Source organism: Phasianus colchicus, chromosome 9 (genome assembly GCF_987193195.1).
Source record: "Phasianus colchicus chromosome 9, bPhaCol1.hap1.1, whole genome shotgun sequence".
In the NCBI taxonomy this organism is placed as follows: Eukaryota; Metazoa; Chordata; class Aves; order Galliformes; family Phasianidae; genus Phasianus; species Phasianus colchicus.
In genome coordinates, this window is record NC_143444.1 from 15,616,272 (window position 1) to 15,636,721 (window position 20,450).

General features: G+C 35.1%; 1 protein-coding gene across 6 annotated transcripts in view; it reads right to left on the reverse strand.

The window, feature by feature from the left end:
• PTBP2 (polypyrimidine tract binding protein 2) overlaps window positions 1–20,450 on the reverse strand; it is a 50,831-nt gene that overhangs the window by 21,692 nt on the left and 8,689 nt on the right. For 5 of the 6 annotated variants that reach the window (XM_031614843.2, XM_031614839.2, XM_031614838.2 and 2 more), the window contains exons 3-5: window positions 15,664–15,739; window positions 2,110–2,282; window positions 1,554–1,697 (exon numbers count right to left, since the gene is read on the reverse strand). In XM_031614843.2, the coding sequence (XP_031470703.2) occupies window positions 1,554–1,697; window positions 2,110–2,282; window positions 15,664–15,739 (393 nt within the window). The remainder of the gene's footprint in view (window positions 1–1,553; window positions 1,698–2,109; window positions 2,283–15,663; window positions 15,740–20,450) is intronic. The other variant, XM_031614844.2, reaches the window with a different exon arrangement.

The window sequence follows — 20,450 nt, forward strand, 5'->3', positions numbered from 1 at the left end:
TTTTAAATATCAAAAGCATGGTTTTAGGAATTCAAAAGTTTATGACAACATCACAAAAACACACATCTACATAACTGCTGCTGCTGCCAAAACTGAAAGTATCAGAAAGATAATTTTTCTCCTGAGAAAGAAAAAGTACTGGGTAAAAAAAAAAGTTTCAGTTTTATTTACTACTTCCATTAGAACAATACAAAATAACAATGAGCATGCCAGGCAAAATGAACTAGTAATAACCATTAGAGTAAATCAGTGCATTATTTCAGAGGTATCTGAGCTATCTTGTAATTTCATCATGATGCTCTTCGAACTGAAATGAATCAACAAGTTAAGGAAGGATTAAAAAAAAGACCTGATGAATGTTAGCTGAGAAAATAAAATTTAACTCTGTATTTAAAAATAATTACTGGAATTCTATAGAAATGCCTTTTGATAAAGACATTCTTTTTCCCCCTAATGTATGAAAAACACAAATTTCAAGCTGTTCAGATATTTGGCTGAGTTGCATAATTATTTCCTACTCCGTCTGTGAGTGCAGAAGAAGCACACCAATTCAAATTCATGTCTTTAAGTGATTGGAGAATGTTGAACTGTGAAACCTACAGAACCAAAACCTCTGAGGTTACTTTTAACACGCAACTCTTGATAGTACTGTTCACGTATGCTTATACATCATGCTTCACTGCACTAAAGTTAGTGTAAATACATGATGGAGTGAAGGAATGTGTGTGACTTAACATTCTTATACAAGGATAACCTATAAAATGAACAAAACAGTGAGCATTTTTTCAAAAAAGTTCAAAACCACATTTAGGATTTATATAAATAGCCGCTTCTGAAGATGAACATAAGAAAGCAATCTTGAAATAATCATTGACTTGTGGTTAGTTAATGTTTTTTTCCCTCTATAAAAAAATGGTCATCACATTAGGAAAACTTATTTTGCAAAGGCATTATTTTTGCTAATTTTTGTTAGAAAAAAGACAAAAGTTTCTGTACTAGAAACAGGTATACACATTTATCTTTCTTTTAAAATAGGTTCTGCAGAGGCAAAAACTGAATATTTTTTCCTTCTGCTAACATGAACGTTTATCTCTGCACTGAGCATTAATGTGTTCTTCATCAGGAACAGCAGATCACAGGAGAAGAGCCCACCAGTGCTACCAGAGTAATCATTCAAAGCTCTGAAATGTAGCCATTCGCATTAGTCATTATCACTAGGGAAACTGAAAGAGATATTAGAATCTGAGGTGACAGAATTAAAAATTTAATTTTCTCATCCTACGCTTCCTAAACCAAGACGTAAATTTGTTTTGTGAAAAAATTTCAAGTTAAAACATCTTCACAATCTTTCCTTTCACACAAAGCAAGTTCATCCTAATTGAAGGATCACAGAGAAAGCAAATCTCCATTACCAAAACCACTGGTAAAACTACAGTAGTGTTTGAATGTGGACAAAAAATAGATTTAAATAACAGGTATTCTTGATTGATAGTGGTACATACATCACATACCCTACTGTCTGCATTTCTAATACCATTTAATAACAAATATACCTGGTTCAGTGTATTATCAGTCTTCAGTTCTTTATGATTGGAATACTGGATATAGATAGGTTGGTTACGAAGATGAGGTGTCACAGCTGAATAGTAATTAACCATAGTGATAGCTGCTTCTTCTGTTGCAAGTTCCAAAAAAGCCTATAAAATCAAGTTAAACAGATAAATTTCAAGTAGGCAACCTTTGTATTAGAAGCACAAGAAAGAAGACAAGAGTTTTGAGAACACATTTTGCCAAACATACATCTTTATATGACGTCATCCTCCAATTACTAACTTTATTTGCCAAGCCACCTCCAAAAATTCATCTGAAGGAATGCAGAATTAAGTATTTAACTTATAGTATTTATCCTATTTCCTACTTTATTTAGCTCTTAATTAATCCACATTCCCAAACATAATTTATAAGACAGAATAAGCTGATTTAAAGAAAGAAACAAAGGTTTTTACCCTCCTCTTCTTTCCTCATTAATACTTACCTTAGCATGATTTATTTCAATAGTATTTTAACATAGTATTTTGAAATGAGAAAAAAAAAGCAGCAACAAATTACCTGATTTTTCCCTTTCAGCATCAGGATGTTGGTTACCTTACCAAAAGGTAAGCCTAAAGCAATAACTTCTGTTTCTGTCACTTCCCCAGGCAGTTTTCTGATATGAAGAACACGAGAAGGAGCCCCATCCATTTTATCTTCACTTTTGAATTTCTTGTTGTCATTACCATTAGCTGAAAGACATATTAAGACTATTTGAAGAGTTTACTGCCATTATTTGTGCTTCATTTAAAAATGCTTTTTATTATAAACGTAAGAATTTTTTAGAACCACCCTGTCTTGTCTAAAAGAAAATGGGAGTGTTTAGAACAAATTCTGAAGCGGCAACTAGAAGAACATGAAGAAATTGTCACACGCACAGAGGAAAAGGATCTGGCAGTGTTAGCTGACAGCCAGATGAATGTGAGCCAGTTGTGTGCAAAGGTGGCCAAAAAGGCCAATGGCATCCTGGCTTGGTACCAGAAACAGTGCAGTCAGCAGCACTGGGGAGGCCATTGTCCCTCTGTACTCAGCACTGGTGAGACTACATCATGAGTACTGTGTTCAGTTTCAGGTCCCTCACTACAAGGAAGTCACTGGAGCCCTGGATCACATCCAACAAAGCTGGTGAGAGGTCTGGAATATAAGTCTTACTAGGAACAACTGAGGAAACTAGGATTGTTTTGTTTGGAGAACATGAGGCTCAGGGATGACCTCATAGCTCACTAAAAACTACCGGGAAAGGAGGTTGTAGCAAGGTGAGAGGTTTTCCCAGGTAATTAGCATCACAATGAGAGCTAATGGCCTTAAGCTGTGGTAGTAGAGGTTTAGGTTGGACATCAGGAAAAATTTATGCGGTGGTGAGGTATTGGAAAAGGCAGCCCAGGGAGGAGGTAGAGTCACCAGGCTTAGAGGCGTCATGCAAAGGGTAGGCGCAGCACAGAGGGACACGGCTTAGTGGGCATCGTGGTGATGTTGGACTAGATGATCTTTTCCAATCTTAATGATGCTACGATTCTTGAAAGATGGACTGTTCAAGGATACCCCAACAGCTGTTTGTGACAGCTCATTTCCTAATCAAGATGAAAAGCACACTACATTTTTTTCCACCTCATTTTCTGTGACGTATCATATAATGTTGTATATGAATACTAATTAAGATTCAGAATGGCTTGCATAAGAACTATAAAGTAGTCAGAGGTAAACCAGTTCTGTTTTTAGCTTTGTTTTTACCTTGAATGGAGACAGATGGCAATGGAATAAAGTAACTAGAGACACTACTAGTACAAGGCACAAAGTAGAAAAGTTACAAAGCAAATTTACTGATGCACATACAGGAGAAGCAAATAATGCTAAGAAGAACCATTTTGAACCATGGGCTCATTCATAAGAAAGACCAGCTAATGACATAATGCAGTTAACAGGGATGCAAAAGCAAGACAAGTATTTCTACTAGAACAAGGAAAAAAAAAAAAAAAAATCAATATTGTACAAAGCACCAGGAGATAGTTTTGAATGTTTTCCAGAATTCTTTGCACAGGATTCCAATAAAATTCATAAAAAAAACAATTCAAGCTGGAACATATGAAATAAAGAGCTAGCTGGATGGAAAAAGTTCTGCTTTGAAAACTATGTGAAGAAATATTTGCTTACTTTGGTTATAAACTAATTAAACCACTGCCTATAAATATGTCACTGAAGTAACATCAGAAAGGATTAAAAGCTAAAGCACAATACTGTCTTAAGATATAAGGATATTAATGAACTAATGTTGAAAATCAGAACACATTTAGATTTGAGAAAAACAAGCATTAAGACTTTTTTGTATTTCCGGCCATAAAACATGCCGTGAGATATTCAATCTTTCATTTCATCTTTGAAAAGCCACTCAATAGCTATGTACTCTTCTAAAAAAGAAATTAAAAACAACTCTGTGACTGGAATAAAAATATATCTAATTATTAGGGTTCAAATTCATGGGTCGATGAGGATTTAAAAAATAAATTTATGAACACAACTGACTTTATTTATTAACTAAAAAATTAGAAGAAATAAGAGGAAGAGGGAAAAATCAATACGAAGCATTTATGTTAAATCCTCCAAAAGCCTCACCTTCATAAGAAACCGATGACTGTGATTTCCACAGGGAAGGGAATAAAGAAGCTTTCAATTATCACTCGCTGTAACTACAGAATACAGCTCAGATTTTGTGTCCAGGAAAATTATTTAGACCTAATCTGATCACTTGTATAAAAATATTTCATTCGTAAGTGCCTAAATTGAGAATAGTAAGTTATGCTTAGTATGCCTAAACGAAAATTAAGAATTTAAGCTCTCAGCTCAGTTTGCCTGCACCACGACAACTCAGTCAATATTAAAAACACATGCAATGAGAATTGAATCAATTCATTTTTAGAAGTCAAGAATACCCACATTTCAGTTCTGGATCCAAGCAGCCAGACCAAGTAACATATTTCACTAACTTCTCAACACTTCTATCAAAACAGGCGAACTCCAGTTCTCTGACCAGTTCTCTACAAATAGTTCCTATTTTCACTAAATACAGTCATTCCCTGTGTTTTCATTACTGGAAATAATAGGAAAGGAAAAAGAAAAGATCTGTACATCACAAATTATTTCTACCACTATCTTATATCTTTTCCTAACAGCTAAAGTTTATGTTCTAATTCAGTGTTTTTGCTTTCCAGGTTCTTGCACCACTGAAGATTTTCTAAGTCTTTTTTTATTTGCTCTATAAAAACCTTACAACATACGAACTGATTAGAATTGAGGGTGTAGCATCCAACAGACATCGCTAGGAGAGGATACATTTTCTTTTGATCTGCTGCCATATCTCAAGACTACGGCTTGGTTTCCTATGTGTGGAGAGTAAAGGAATAAATACTCACTTTCAGAAGATAAAAGGTAGATAAATATATGGAAAATAATACACACAAAAATATACAAAGTATTACACTAAAGAATGCAATACAAAACATGGGCAGCCACTTGAGGATCTCTGGCAACAGTGCTACATAAATGCAAGTAAGCCTGACAGAGCCACTGATTTCCTAATGGCAAGAGCATACTTGCATACTTTAGACACTGAAAGCTAAACTTGTGATAAAATTCACAAAATGAAGCAATCAAAATTTACCCCGGAACATTTAATATTGCATAGAAAATGGAAAAAAAAAAAAACAATTAGTTACCTTGCTTTTCTTGAACACAGAAAAGAATGCTTTTTTGTAATCTTCAATTATCCAGCCAGTATAGCTTAACACAAACTTACTACTTCAATAAGGGCAGTAACAAATTCTGTCATATACTAAACATGTATGTACATAGACATGAATTTTCAAAACATTTGTCAAACAATGAAATTATCTTTTAGGACAAACAGAAAAGTTTCTGGCATCACATAAAGCATCTCTCCCTAGTTTTATACATTCTCTTATATATCAGTTCAAGCAACGCTTCTCAGTCAGAGACATCTTTAAACTACACTTTGGTACAGAAAACCAATATTTAAAACATGGAAACAAAAATTGTTTAGACCACTGAAAGGTAAACTACTATTAAAGCTCCAACATCATTCTCTAGCAAAATAAAAAAACCCAAGCACTGAGAAGAACATTATTCATATAGTTTGTTTTCTGACACAAGACAATCTGAAAGATGCTTCTAGATAAAGGCAAAACTGCAGAAAATTGGGATGGGGCAATCTCAAAAGCCAGCTAATAACTACTACCAAAGAAGTGCTATCGAAGTGGAAGCTCATTGGCAAGAAGCTATTCCACCAAAAGAATAAGATCTGTTCCGTAATAGCCACTGCACTGTTGCAAAGTCCTCTTTGGTTCTCCAGCAAGGAGAGAAAGAAAAATCCAGTTTCCATGCAACATCGGTTGGCTAATTTTAAGCAGAATCTTGTTGCTACAAACAGCATTCAAAATCATTATTCTCCAATCTAAGCAGAATCCTGCAGTCTAAACATAATTGACACATACGCCACATCCCTACTGCACAGAAAACCAAGCCATGGAAACTGAAGGCATAAGAGCTGACAAAGCCTATGAATGGGCATTATCTAAGCAATCTGCATTCTCTGACATTCGTACTTAGAAACTCCTCTTTTATTAAAACAGGACTGAAAACCTATATATATGAGTAGCAAAATGAAGCCTAAGGTACACAAGTTAAGTCCATGGCACTCAATCATTCAAGTTATAAAGATTTAATGTTTACAGGTAGTTTTTTTCTACAGAAAAACAAATTCTGAAGTTCAACGTAACTCCTACACAAGAACAAGTAACATTACCTGCTGAGAACTAATTTTGGAAACATTTTAATAACATTTCATCCTAAGGAATTTTTCTTTGCACACTTCCTCCCCTACAAAGATACACATCAATACAACCTGAAATATTCTGAAGCCAAAATACAAGAGCTGGAAAATATACACATTGTTTTACCTTGAAAATATATAAATCCTATGCTTTGTGTGTGTAATTTTCTATAACAATAATTGTAATGAACATTTATCTAGAAATTAAGAGTTACAGCAGTAAATATTCTTTTCTTCATTCATTTACCTCAAAGGTTCCTCCTCTTATGTTCACAATTTCTCCCAGTACAGAAATGGTTCAGAGCAAAGATTTGGCATACAATAACGTTTAACTTTTTATTTCTTCAACAGAAGGAGGGAAGAAAAAAAGGCTAACTATAAAACCTTTTATATCTGCAATAGTAGAAATAATTGATAAACCTGATTTCTGCACAAGTCACTCTGGATCACAATCATCACTACACCCCAACAACCAACTACAAAAGAAAGAAATTTAAGTATTCCATGCTCCCCTGGAACACTTATTTCATCTTCATCATACAATCACTTCATATAGAAAAGATCCTTTATTTATAGCAGATTTACTCATAGTTGCTGCTAATGTCAACAATATATGTTCCACCTAAGTTGAATACATGAAACTCGATGTTAAGAAGTAGCATCAGGCATATAATCGCATAGGTAATACATGACTAAAAGAAGGCAATGGAATTATGAAAATATTTACTTTAAAATTATGGATTCTGACCACAGTCAGAAAGATTAAATACCACAGTAGTTACTGAAAACAATCACCTGTATTAAACAATGAAAGAAAACCATAACATAAAAGCTGCAACACAAAGAGACCACTATAGCTCTGTTCCTGAGGTTCTCCTAAGTGTATGTACCTGGCCTGATATGGATGACAGAAGACAGAAAGAGAGGATCTTCGGTAGGATCAAGTGAGAGATTTGCTGCAGGAGTCAACAGGTTCCCAAAAAAGGGAAAATCAGATTCTTATTTTCCATACAGGTAGCTCAGAATCCAAGGTAAAGGTAAAATCTGGAATTCTGAATGCTTGAAATGAATAAAAGAGTCTATAACGCATGCAAAAAAGATAAAAACTATGAGAATATGAAGTTCTGTAAAGCTCACATTTTTTTTTATTCTAAAATTGCAGGTTACTTGTTCTGTGTTAACTCTGTTGGATTTTTGTTGTTTTGAGGATCTCTGAGGAGAGAGGAGCATATTCTCTAAGATTTTAAACTTAAAAAGTATGTTATATCTTACTACCCTTGTCCTGTCAGGCCAGTAGTGCATTGCAGAAATTTTACCCCTTAAATGAAGCATCCCATCAGTAATAACAGCTGGAGCCTTACACCAGATACAGGCCACAAGGCAAAGGAAAATCCTGACCAAACAGTAATGAAACTAATCCTAAACTACAGAGAATATTGCCCATCAGCAATTTGAGTTCAAATAGATAACCATAGTCAGGCAGATAAAAGATTATCTATACTGCTTTTAATTAAGAACATCTGCATCCAGTCTGCTGCTGTTGCAAAATCCACTGCTTATGTTTTCTAACTATAATACAGTTATAATGCGGTATATTGGCTGTTCAAAGTTGCACAGGACCATCCAAAACAAATGTCATTCACCCTTGCCCTTAAGAAATATAAAAATACTATGGCTAGAGTGCAGTGCAACTGAAATGAAATAAAAATGGCATAGTGATGCAGGCAAATTAACTGAATTAATCCTAATAGCTGTATTCTCACTCTTGCATCCGGAGATGTGGTTTCAGTTGGTTGTCTGTGGTGTTTGGTTTTTTTTCCCTTTGCTGTTTACCTCCCAAAGTTTCTTAATTTACAGAAAGATACAGTGTTCAAACATTCTGAGCATTAAAATTTAGGTCGTCCACACACAAATGCCTACATGAGTCTGCTCCAAAAGTAATGCCTCCTTTTGCTACGTTTATAATGTGGCAGTAGGGGTTAAATCATCCAACCAGTATTCCAGTACGCTTTGTTGCTGTGTAACACATAGCAGCAGAGAGGCACTCTGACAAAACTGCATCGCCCGTGGAAATGTGCTACTGAATTCCTCCATGAAAAAAAAAAAATTGGCATCCACTCACATTCCTCAATGCTTGCTGAATTTTTATGGAGAGCAAACAGAGGATGTCAGCACAATGTGGTGGTCAGTTGTTCATTTCAGCAGTGGTGACAGTGACAACGGGTAAACTCCACTGGCACAGATTTTTACAAGTGCAGCATGCAGGCTATTGTTCACCACTGCTGTGAATTCATAGCTAATGGTGGTGGTGACTATGCTGAAAAGTAGTATTTCGTACCTGAGAATTTGCTCTATCAAATAGTGTTATTGTGCTCTTCATCCCTTTTGTAGTTTCCATGCAAACAAATAGGAGGCATTATTTTAAGAGTGAGCTATGTAAATTTTAATCTATTATGACACTGTACAATCATATGGTGCACTTAAAATTTTTCCAACTACTAACCAGACTGCGTGCTGAAGCGGTCAAAAAGGCCAACAGCACCCTGGCTCATATCAAAAACAGTGCAGTCAGCAGGACTAGAGAGGTGACCATATCATAGAATCATAGAATGAATGGCCTGGGTTGAAAAGTACCTCAAAGATCATGTAGTTTCAACCCCCCTGCCATGGGCAGGGTCACCAACCACCAGACGAGGCTGCCCAGAGCAACAACCAGCCTGACCTTGAATGCTTTTAGGGATGGTGCATCCACAACCTCCTTGGGCAACCTGTTCCGTGCGTGACCACCCTCTGAGTGAAAACCTTCCTCCAAATATGTAAACTAAACCTCCCCTGTCTTAGTTTAAACCCATTCCCCCTTGTCCTATCCCTATCAACACATGTAAACAGTTATTCCTTCCCCTGTTTATATGCTCCCTTCAAATACAGGAAGGCCACAGTGAGGTCTCCCCGGAGCCTTCTCTAAGCTAAAGAAGCCCAGTTCCCTCAACCTTCCTTCACAGAAGAGGTACTCCAGCCCTCTGATCACCTTAGCGGCCCTCCTCCGGACCATGTCTAAGAGCTCTGCACCCTTCTTGTGCTGGGGGCCCCAGGCCTGGACGCAGTACTCCAGAGGGGGCTCATAAGAGCCGAGTATAAGGGGACAATCACCTCCCTCTCCCATCCCTAGAGGCTTTCAAGAAAAGGGTAGATGCAGCACTGAGGGACATGGCTTAGTGAGCATGGTGGTGATGGGTTGATGGTTGGACTAGACAATCTCAGTGGTATTTCTAATCATAAGTGACTTTGTGAATTATAATAAATTTGAAAACTCAGAAGTAAATTACTTGTGCTCAGGTTAGTGTTAACTAAAAGCCAACTTCACTTAATGCGCTATCAAAATCAGAACATCTATGTTAATACTGTAAGTTAAACAGGGCACTGACAACATTAGTATCATGCATACCTTAGCACTTAAGTTTTCTGTTAATACAATGAATTACCTATAAAACTTGCTGCTAACCTTCCCTACCAAAGTAAAAAAATGAGATGAAGATTAATACCACCATTTAAAGCTAAAGGAGCTTGGTGAGCTCTGCTGCAAAACAATTTTTGAAATGTTTTTACTAATTGAGTTAAAACACACAAACATAAATAATAAAAGTGACAGTAGCTATAGTATAAAAATACACTTTTCTTCATCAATCTTTTGTCTTTGGTAACTTTTATAAAACTTTCTTCAACTTTCGCTTTTTATCTATATCCCTTTAAAAATTTTTTTCTTTTGTGGACTTCAGAAATACAGTTCATGGCATGAGCACCTTCATACACACAGCTGTTCCTAGAACTTCCATTGAGTAGTCCTTCACCTGAAAGAAAGAAGTCACACAAGAAGTTTGGCATAAAAGTAACCCCTCATAAAGGAAATAACCTTTGTAGTTCTTCAGAAAAAGGGACTTGATTCTCTTAGAAGTTGAAGAAGAGAGACTAGTGTCAAGAAGATATTCCTTATATATCTAAGCTTCAGCTCTTGTTTCTCAGAATTCTGCTATCAAACTGTCCTTGGAGTCATTGGCTGCTGTGTTCATGAAGAAACAAATTCACAGTTCTCACGAGAAGGTTATTTATGCTCTTCTAGGATATGAGAGATGAGCATGATTATGATACAAAGTAAGAATGGACTTGAACAGCATTTTCAAAAAAGTTGAAATAAAATACTAGTAGTGCAAGCCCTGTGATTTTGCAAATTCAACATATCTTTGTCAGCTGATGAGAAAATGTGTAGTCGAATATAACTTCAAAAAAACAAACAAACAGATATTTGTTGACTCAGAATCTTACAAGTTCTTCTTCCTAGTAATAATCTATGATGGGATTCTACCCTCAGATGATTACAAAATGATGTTCTTTCATGTTGCTTATAAAGTTCTTCTGTAATAAAAAAAAAAAATCTCGTATACTTTACAATAGACATGTTTAAATGAAATTCCTTATGGGTAAGAAGAGTCATCAACTGCAGATGCAAGGGGTCAGAAGTAAACAGTAAAAAAAAAAAATCACACAAAGTCATGCTCAATTATCCACGTTTGTCTTCCTTTTGAGGCAGTTCTTTTACTAGAGATACACAAAGTACTTAAATTAGCAACTTGCATTAAATCATAATACAACATACTCCCAACTTCCCTTTACCTATACAATCTTGAAGATGGGTAACGATGACCAAGCTGTTCAGAAATTGTTCAAGGATCACAACTCATATTTTCAGCAATTTCTTTGGCCTAATATGCATCAGCTTTCCTTAATTTCCTACCATTTATCAAATTATAAGTTCAAATAATCAAATAAATGTTTATACATTTTTCAAATGCAAAACAAATATCTATCCAACAATTTTGCAAGGCTTATTTTTTTTTTTATTTAAATAAAAGAGGAGAAGAATTCATACACAAGACCCTGCAAAGGAGAAAGAAGGTACATATCTTTCATGCCTTTAAGGAAGAATTAGCACTAGAATACACTTAAGAGCATTAAACTACAGTATTCTATCTGAAAGAGAGTTGAATATTAAAAAATTCTTGTGGGACTATTACTATGATAAAAGAAACACCATTTTTAAAAAACTTAGGTTTAACTTTAACACAGAGCCATTAAAGATAGTTCAGTTAGACAGTAAGTGTCAACTTCCATGAATAGGTCTCTTTAAAAAAAAGTGAGTTTTTAAAAACACTGCTTAACAGCAAAATTGTTTTTTATAAAAGGTTTGATATATTTTTGCAGATTTCAAAAGAAACGAAACAATTTGCAAGTTTTTCTTCTAAATTTGGGCCTGCTAGAACAGCGCTGGTCACAACTGCTTTCTGGATTGTATACTTTTACCAACAAGGCTCAAAGCACAGTATCTGTTCAGAAAATATCATGAATCTTATGTTGAAAAGATGAATGACTAAACCAGAGTAGGTTTCTATGTATTGAAAAAAAAAAAGCCAATGGACAGGTCTCATAAAATGACACCAAACTTCAAGAAGGCATTAAAGAGTTACAGAGTAGATCAGTTTCTATGAAATGCCTCCTTTACCAAGAGCTTAAGTAGTGACTACAGATTCTCTGAATAGGCCTTGGAAATGCTACAATGGCTCAGCTACAGCAGATAAATCCCTTCCACTGAAGTTTTAAATTCATCTACAGAAAAAAAAAATAAATACAACAGCGCTGAAGCAAAAGGAAGGCATTAGTTTGGACATAAAGAATGTTTCAACTCATGTGGCTTCAGGAGACAGGTACAAAAAATTAACATACCAGTTTCCATTTCAGACCCAATCATTTCTGCATCTATAATCTGAAATTGTAAAAGAAACCTGTGCAAAACTGGAAAACGTACCTTCCAGGTTCCTGATAAACAAGACAGATACAAGAACATATGCATATAGAGATAATACTGAAATGTTGATTTAACCTGCTCTACAGATTTTGTATGCTATTTAACAAAGGCAGGCAGAACAGAAGCTTAAATGCAATGTCAAGAAACTGCATGAAAACAAACAAAGAAAACTTCCACAAACCAAGACTCTTTTTCACACACTTCTGTAAGGAAAGACTTGAATTAAACACTGCACTTGTGATTGTGGGGGTCTTTTTGTTTGTTTTTTGTTGTTGTTTTTTCCCCTGGATACTTCTCCAGAATGCTCCTTTATACCTAGTTAGTACGAAAAATCTGTTACAAACAACAGACACTACAGGAACTCATCTCACACCACTGCTGGCTGATAATGAGACCTTTTCTCAGAAACCATTTATGGTTGTGGATGCCTAGAAACCTACCAAGAGGTCTTGCTTGTATAAGAGAGAATCAATTTGTTTGGAAACTGTCTCTTTGGTGCTAAAAAAAAAAAAAAGGAGAGGAACAAAACCAAGATGGAGGGTAGGAGAATTTGCATTCATTTCACACAAACTTCTCCATCCACATTATGGAATCAAAGCCATTTTTTCCAAAGAACTCTCAGATGAGACAAACTCAGACTTTAAGTTCTAAGGTTTCTTAGAAAAGCTTCCATAAATTTTCTTCTGAAAGCCCAAACAGATAGTTCTTTTTTTTTTTTTTTTTAACCCCTTTTAACTTTTTTTTTTCCTTTTGATAAGTAAACTTCCATTTAGCTTTCCTGATTTTCACATTTCTCTATAAATATATGGGAAATTTGCAGAATGCTCAGGAAAAACTAGCTTGTCCTGTAAACACCTGACACTCCACCCCCATACTCAATGCTCAAACCCAAATGCACCCCCCACACAACACCAACTCCCTTTAATTGTGGTTTCTCATTTAAGAAAATCAAATTGCTGAAGCAGTATTATCTTGGGCTGCTGAGGACATCAAGAAAATGGAAATGAGAAGATGTACCTTTTTCAGAAATAGAAGAAAGCACAAAAAACAGAGGAGATAAGTGTTCCAGGGGCTCTAAAATGACCACAAATACATTATATTTCTCTTCTGACATCCCACTCATTCTCCCTACACTGTACACAATCTAGAAATTGCACAGTCATATTACCAATTTCTAAGCTGCTCCAATGAAAAGCAGCTCTTCTTAGCAGTACACTTTAGTGCTGTATTAGCTTGTCTTTCAAGAGTATGAACACTCCAGCACTAAGCAGGGAAGAAACACAAACAGTTGCATGTTTTTTTCTTGTTTGTACTAGGAATGCAGGAAGAGAATGTCCACTCTGGCAACATCTGCCATCACAGCATATTAAATATATCATGAAATTGTATCCATAATCCTAATCTTTGTTTACTTTCCTTTTAATATAGTAGTAAATCTGGTACTAATACTGCACTGCTCAACAAGTAAATACAGATGGGAATATCTATCTATCATCTATCTATCTATCTATCTATCTATCTATCATCTATCTATCTATCTATCATCTATCTATCTATCTATCATCTATCTATCTATCTATCATCTATCTATCTATCTATCATCTATCTATCTATCTATCATCTATCTATCTATCTATCATCTATCTATCTATCTATCATCTATCTATCTATCTATCATCTATCTATCTATCATCTATCTATCTATCATCTATCTATCTATCATCTATCTATCTATCATCTATCTATCTATCATCTATCTATCTATCATCTATCTATCTATCATCTATCTATCTATCATCTATCTATCTATCATCTATCTATCTATCATCTATCTATCTATCATCTATCTATCTATCATCTATCTATCTATCATCTATCTATCTATCATCTATCTATCTATCATCTATCTATCTATCATCTATCTATCTATCATCTATCTATCTATCATCTATCTATCTATCATCTATCTATCTATCATCTATCTATCTATCATCTATCTATCTATCATCTATCTATCTATCATCTATCTATCTATCATCTATCTATCTATCATCTATCTATCTATCATCTATCTATCTATCATCTATCTATCTATCATCTATCTATCTATCATCTATCTATCTATCATCTATCTATCTATCATCTATCTATCTATCATCTATCTATCTATCATCTATCTATCTATCATCTATCTATCTATCATCTATCTATCTATCATCTATCTATCTATCATCTATCTATCTATCATCTATCTATCTATCATCTATCTATCTATCATCTATCTATCTATCATCTATCTATCTATCATCTATCTATCTATCATCTATCTATCTATCATCTATCTATCATCTATCTATCTATCATCTATCTATCTATCATCTATCTATCATCTATCTATCATCTATCTATCATCTATCTATCATCTATCTATCATCTATCTATCATCTATCTATCATCTATCTATCATCTATCTATCATCTATCTATCATCTATCTATCATCTATCTATCATCTATCTATCATCTATCTATCATCTATCTATCATCTATCTATCATCTATCTATCATCTATCTATCATCTATCTATCATCTATCTATCTATATTGCTCATTGAAGCTGTGAACCAAGCAACCATTTGGAAGGACCAAGTAACACTAATACCATGAACTAATTCCTCCATACTTCTGAGAAAAGAAAAAAAAGTTACATGTTCTCAGAGAGAAAAAGCAAGATTGTGAGGTGAGCTCTCACAAGGAACTCAGAGAAAGTTCAAATGTCAGGACAATAAAATGCCTTTCATCGCAGTGTATGATGTGCTAATTCCTTAAAAGCTTTTCTATCTAGTAACACTATAGTGGTTGAAGAACAACCTAACATTGAGATTTTAGTAACACTGCCATCTCAGACTAAAGAAGCAAAGTCAAATTCACTGTTTTTGCAGTCTAAATGGGAACAGACCAAATTTTCTTTTCTTGAATCCATTATAGGGCAGCATTCTTCCCATAATGCCCAGGCTCACAGAAGCTACATGTGAAAAAACAGAAGTCATAGTGAGTTGTTATCTGTTTACCTTTAACTGGTAGTTCTGATTCCTTACTTTGAAGGCAGCAGTATAAGACAAGTGTAATTTTTCATTCTGTCATCCACCATAGGTGTACTGTACAGACAGCTGGAAGTTGCTCTTTGTTTCATGGGATTACTCTTCTCAGACTCCTGAGGATTTTGACTATATGTAAAGTCACTACAGTCTAATGCATGCCAACAGATTATCCCTCTATAGCACAATGGATTCTCGTTTCAGCGTTCTCCCCTTGTAAACAGGAAATGACTCCAAGAATAAATGATAGATTTCTCCTTTGAAAGGGCATCACTTACCAGTAACTACCATGCTGCTCATGTTAGAGTTCGGGCTATTGAGTACACTGCCTGAAAGAAGTTCGTCAGATCCTCTCTAAAAAGAAAGAGACAGTAAGAGATTTTTTTCCTCTATTTTGTGAATTTTAAAGATGATATTAAAAATGTCAGTTTGACAGGGAAAACCTTTAGAACTTAAGCAAGCATAACCAAACCTATTCAGATTTGGCAGACTTTCTCGTTTCAGATAAGTGCAACAACTTGAAGTCTACATAAAGCAGTATATTTACAAGGCAAACTTTGCAATGAGAGCAGCTTAAGCACAATTGTTTTACCCACCGCCAAAATGCAGCCACCTTAAGACACAATAAGAAGTCCTGAACAATAATTTTGTTCAGCACTTCAAATTAAAACATTATAATTAAATGTTTACTTTACTTCCATAAGATATAGTTAGTTAGTTTAATATTTCATGTTAAATTAAAATATTATATCCAGATGAAACTACAAGGGAAATCTACACAGATAGAAATGGTGAGTTCAGCTCAATTCTAACATTCCTATTTGGAAAAAAAAAAAAAAAAAAAGACTTGTCTTCAGAGAATACTATCACTATTCAATCTGGGGGCATCAATTTGTCCTGAAAACCTAGGGCAGAAGGTAGCATCTACAGGTGGCAACTGTAACTCCTAAAATATGACAATTATCAAGTTAATGATCTTTTTTGAATAGTAGCAGGCTGCAAAACAGAGTAGGATTTACATGGAAAACTTATAAAATAAACTTCTCCTCAAATTATTTACAAGACAAATATTTGGCAAAGCTGAAGAGGCATTTACTTCTTTCTCCCCTACTGCTTTTCCTCCTTTTTTTTTTTCTTCTTGTCCTACTCCAATAAGATTTATTTCACACACACAAAAATTATCTTCCACTTAAGAAAAAGAAATTATTAAAAAGGAATAAGCTTGACAACCTTTAAACATTTTTAATTAGATCTTTTACCACTTCAGAAGTACTTCCTCAACTGCCTTAACATCAATCCATGTCACCACTAAAGTGCAAAAGAGGAAAGAAACCAACTGCAGCTCATCTTTTTAAAAGTTAAAGCTTTATTTAGTTATGGGCACTACAACAGTATCTCCATGCTAGGCAGAAATGTCCTGCCAAGTACCTCAAAACTGAATTCTAAATTAACCTGAGAATACTGTCTTTCTATGTCACATAGCTGTAAGATGCATAAAATCAAACCTTGCCTAAATGAGCAACTTCTCACTAGCAGAATGTAAAAATGACTACATAGACTTCTGCCTCCTAAGAAACGTGTTACAAAAGCCTGATACATTTCTTAACCCAGAGCAGGAAAAAAAAAATCCAAAATCAACACCAAGCTAAACAGTCAGAGTGGTTACTCAATTGTGTTTAGGAGCAATTTTAAAAGTTCTCTTTTCATTCTGAAAGACATTTAACACCTCACAATAACATTTACATAGCCCGTTACAAGATTTTGTCATTACACTTGAAAAAGTTACGAATTTTGTTTCAGAAGAACATGCAAGTTTCTTACTCTGGCACGTATTATAAACATCATTTATTTTACTGTTATAAACCAGTGTTCACCATGACACCACAAGCATGAGGCAAATTTCTGCAAACTCCCATACATGCTTGCCAAGCTTTTGGTAAAACAAATATATACCTTACAATGTGAGCAGAGCAGACCAATTTGCGATTTAGATATATCATAACTTTTCCTTATTGGTTTTTAAGCAGCATAGAAACCCCCCTACCTCATTAAATATGTAACTTAAAAAACAGCTCTGCAGCAAAAGAAGTCACGATCTACTTGAAAACAGAGTAATTACAGAAATCAAAAGCAGTTAGCTGGCTGTTAATTGCTATTTACTTCAAAAAGGTCTCATAAGATGACAGCTGTTTTACAAAGCAATTTAATATAAGCATTTCAAGTAAGCCAACTGACACTGCTATAATGACATAAGCACCTACAAAATTATGACAGAGGCCAACTTTTTTATTTTTTTAAGCATCCATTCAGCAAAGGTAGGACTTTATTCAACTTGTGGGTTTGGACCAGTTTTTATGTGTATTTTCTTTTAGAGGAAGATAGGCCAAAAAGGACTTGCACTCCACTTCAAGGGCAAAAGTTCTACCACTTGTACATGCATTTCAGAATTACAGCTCACTTCCCAAGTATCTCGTGCACACAGTAGTCTTATTCTCAAGCACACCACTTCCAATAGTCAAATCATCCAATGCGAATAAACCGTCAAGTTCAGGTCAATTCTATCGAGCGCTTCAGAAACAAGGAAAACAAGCTCATGTCTTTAAAGAATGTGGTGAATCAAATTCAATAAAGAATGGAAGATTCAAGAGCAATTTTCACTTAGCTCTTTTCCCCATATTTGCAAGCTGCTGTGCGTCAAGCAAGTTCAAGACAGAAGATCACAAGCAGATGAACAGAAAAGTCCAAATTTAAGTTTAAAAATAAAAATAAATAAGCCAAACAAACTGAAGCCACTGCATCAACTTCCCTCCCAATCATAGGCTGCAAAGGAAATTTCCTACAATAGCAACATGATAGAAACTATTTGAGCATTCATTTTAGCACAAGGGAAAGAGATTGCAAAGGACAAAAGAAGTAGAAGCTGTTATTGTACACTATTCAAAGGTCACAGCCTGTCCTCAAGAGCAGAAGTTTTCAATGTACATCTGTACTCCTACCAATGTCAAGAAAAACATTAAGCAGTACTGGTCTTGTGTACAACCTAAAACACTAACTATACCATAGACATTCATGGACAAACGTTCTGAATTCAACATCTGCCAAAGTACTGTAGCAAAGTAAGTCAGGGAATTGTCAAATTAACTTCTTACAGCCAGCAAATTTTAGATTTCTTGCAGAATCAAAGCCCTTTCAAGAAGTGCAACGTTATCATACCCTGCCCACTGTCACTGAGTACTTCTAACAGCATGGCATGGCAATAGCATGTTAACATATGGTTCTAGCCATCCAATGGAAACTATGCAAAACTGACGTTTTCAGAAAAAGACAAAATAAGTTGTCAACTCAAGACTCTGAATACGTATTTCAAAGGCACTTAAATATACATATATAAAAATCTTTCAATACTTTAAATTGAAGAGAGCATTTTTATATTTCAGTTAATTGGTAAGGAAATCTTTCAGTACATACAGTTGTTGTATATACCCTGGTTCTTCCACAATTCAAATGAACCATTATACTAAGTAACTAGCTTAGCAAGTGAATCTTCTAGCTCCTTGCTTTAGCAGTCACTGTTAACTCAGAATCCCTCACTACTGGAATTAAATTTATGTAGCTGGATTCCAGATTCCAACCCCTCCACTCCCCCACAACAGATTACTTGAGACTTCATGCTATCACAAGTTATATTAAGTACCTATGCCATTTCAGGAAGTTGTCACAGTCATACAATCTTTCCAGGCTAATAAAAAAAAAAAACTATTTATAAGTCCTTACCAATGATCTTCCTCACTCTGCAGACAGGACTTAAGTATTTCAAAAATGCCCCAGACCTTACTACAGCCACTACTACCATCCTTTAAAAAAGAAAAAGGCTACCAAACCACAAAAAAAAAGACACCAAACTTTTCGATTTTTGCTTGAGAACCACCAGAGAGGTTTAGTCTTCCAAGTATCAGGGTATTTTTGACAACTTTTTATAGAAGAGAAATATTATCAGCTCTTTTTCCAATAATCCAAGGCTACAAAGGCTCCTGTGAGAAGTTACAGCTGCACATAACATGACAAACTCTGAATTCTCAAAGGTTTATCAGAAGTGTGTGAACATGCTCTTCTAACACTACACAAACACTGAACTGATAAAACTGTAAAGAACAAGCAAATAAACTAACTGTATTTTATGTACGTATCAGCGTCAGCTAAAATAATTTCTTGACGTCTCATTAGAAAATATAAAAAAGATACTGAAAAATACTGCTTCATTAAATTCTCTGATTTGTAGTATACAACATGCAGATGTTCCAAACCTCTCCCAACGTCAGGATGATTTCCTGCCCCCCATCCCTCTCCTCCACGTGAGGGAGCAAAGCAGAACCTGAGCTGCGCAGGAATATCCCAACAGCTCTGGCAAGCCAGAAGACAGCTCATGATTTAAAGAATTCTAACAGCACTGTAAAATATTTCATTTCTAACAACATCTGGGAACGATTTAAAAGCAAGAGCCAGAAATCTGGCAGTATGGAGACTGTAATGAGAATTCTAACCTAGACAGCAACATCCCTCTCCAAGACACATCGATGCAAGCCAACTACTTCAGCATCCAGCAGCTGAATTAACTTTGGGGCATGGATGTTAGAAAGGGCAGGACAACACACTTTAAACACCCAAATATGGAGCTCTTCTTTTTTTGTTTTTTTTTTCCCCATTTTATACGTGATGGAACAGAACGTAATGAATGCCTTATTTTAATAGGATACATTTCTAATGCAACACTGCATAAATACACTTCATAAATACTGTTGGTGAAGAGGAAATACTTGACCTGCCTTACTCTCTGACTTTGCACACCGCTATCAAAACACATACACCAAATTACCTAATGAATAGACTGCTACACCTCTCACATATACAGGAAGACACAATCACAGAAGACTCAATCAGGACAGGCCAAGCCAAGTCAATACATAAAACCCAAGAGAAATTTGCTGCTGTTTCATGATATTCTATAAAGCACGTAATTTCAATTATAAGCTTATCTCTTCATCAGAACCTCACATATGTGGAGTAT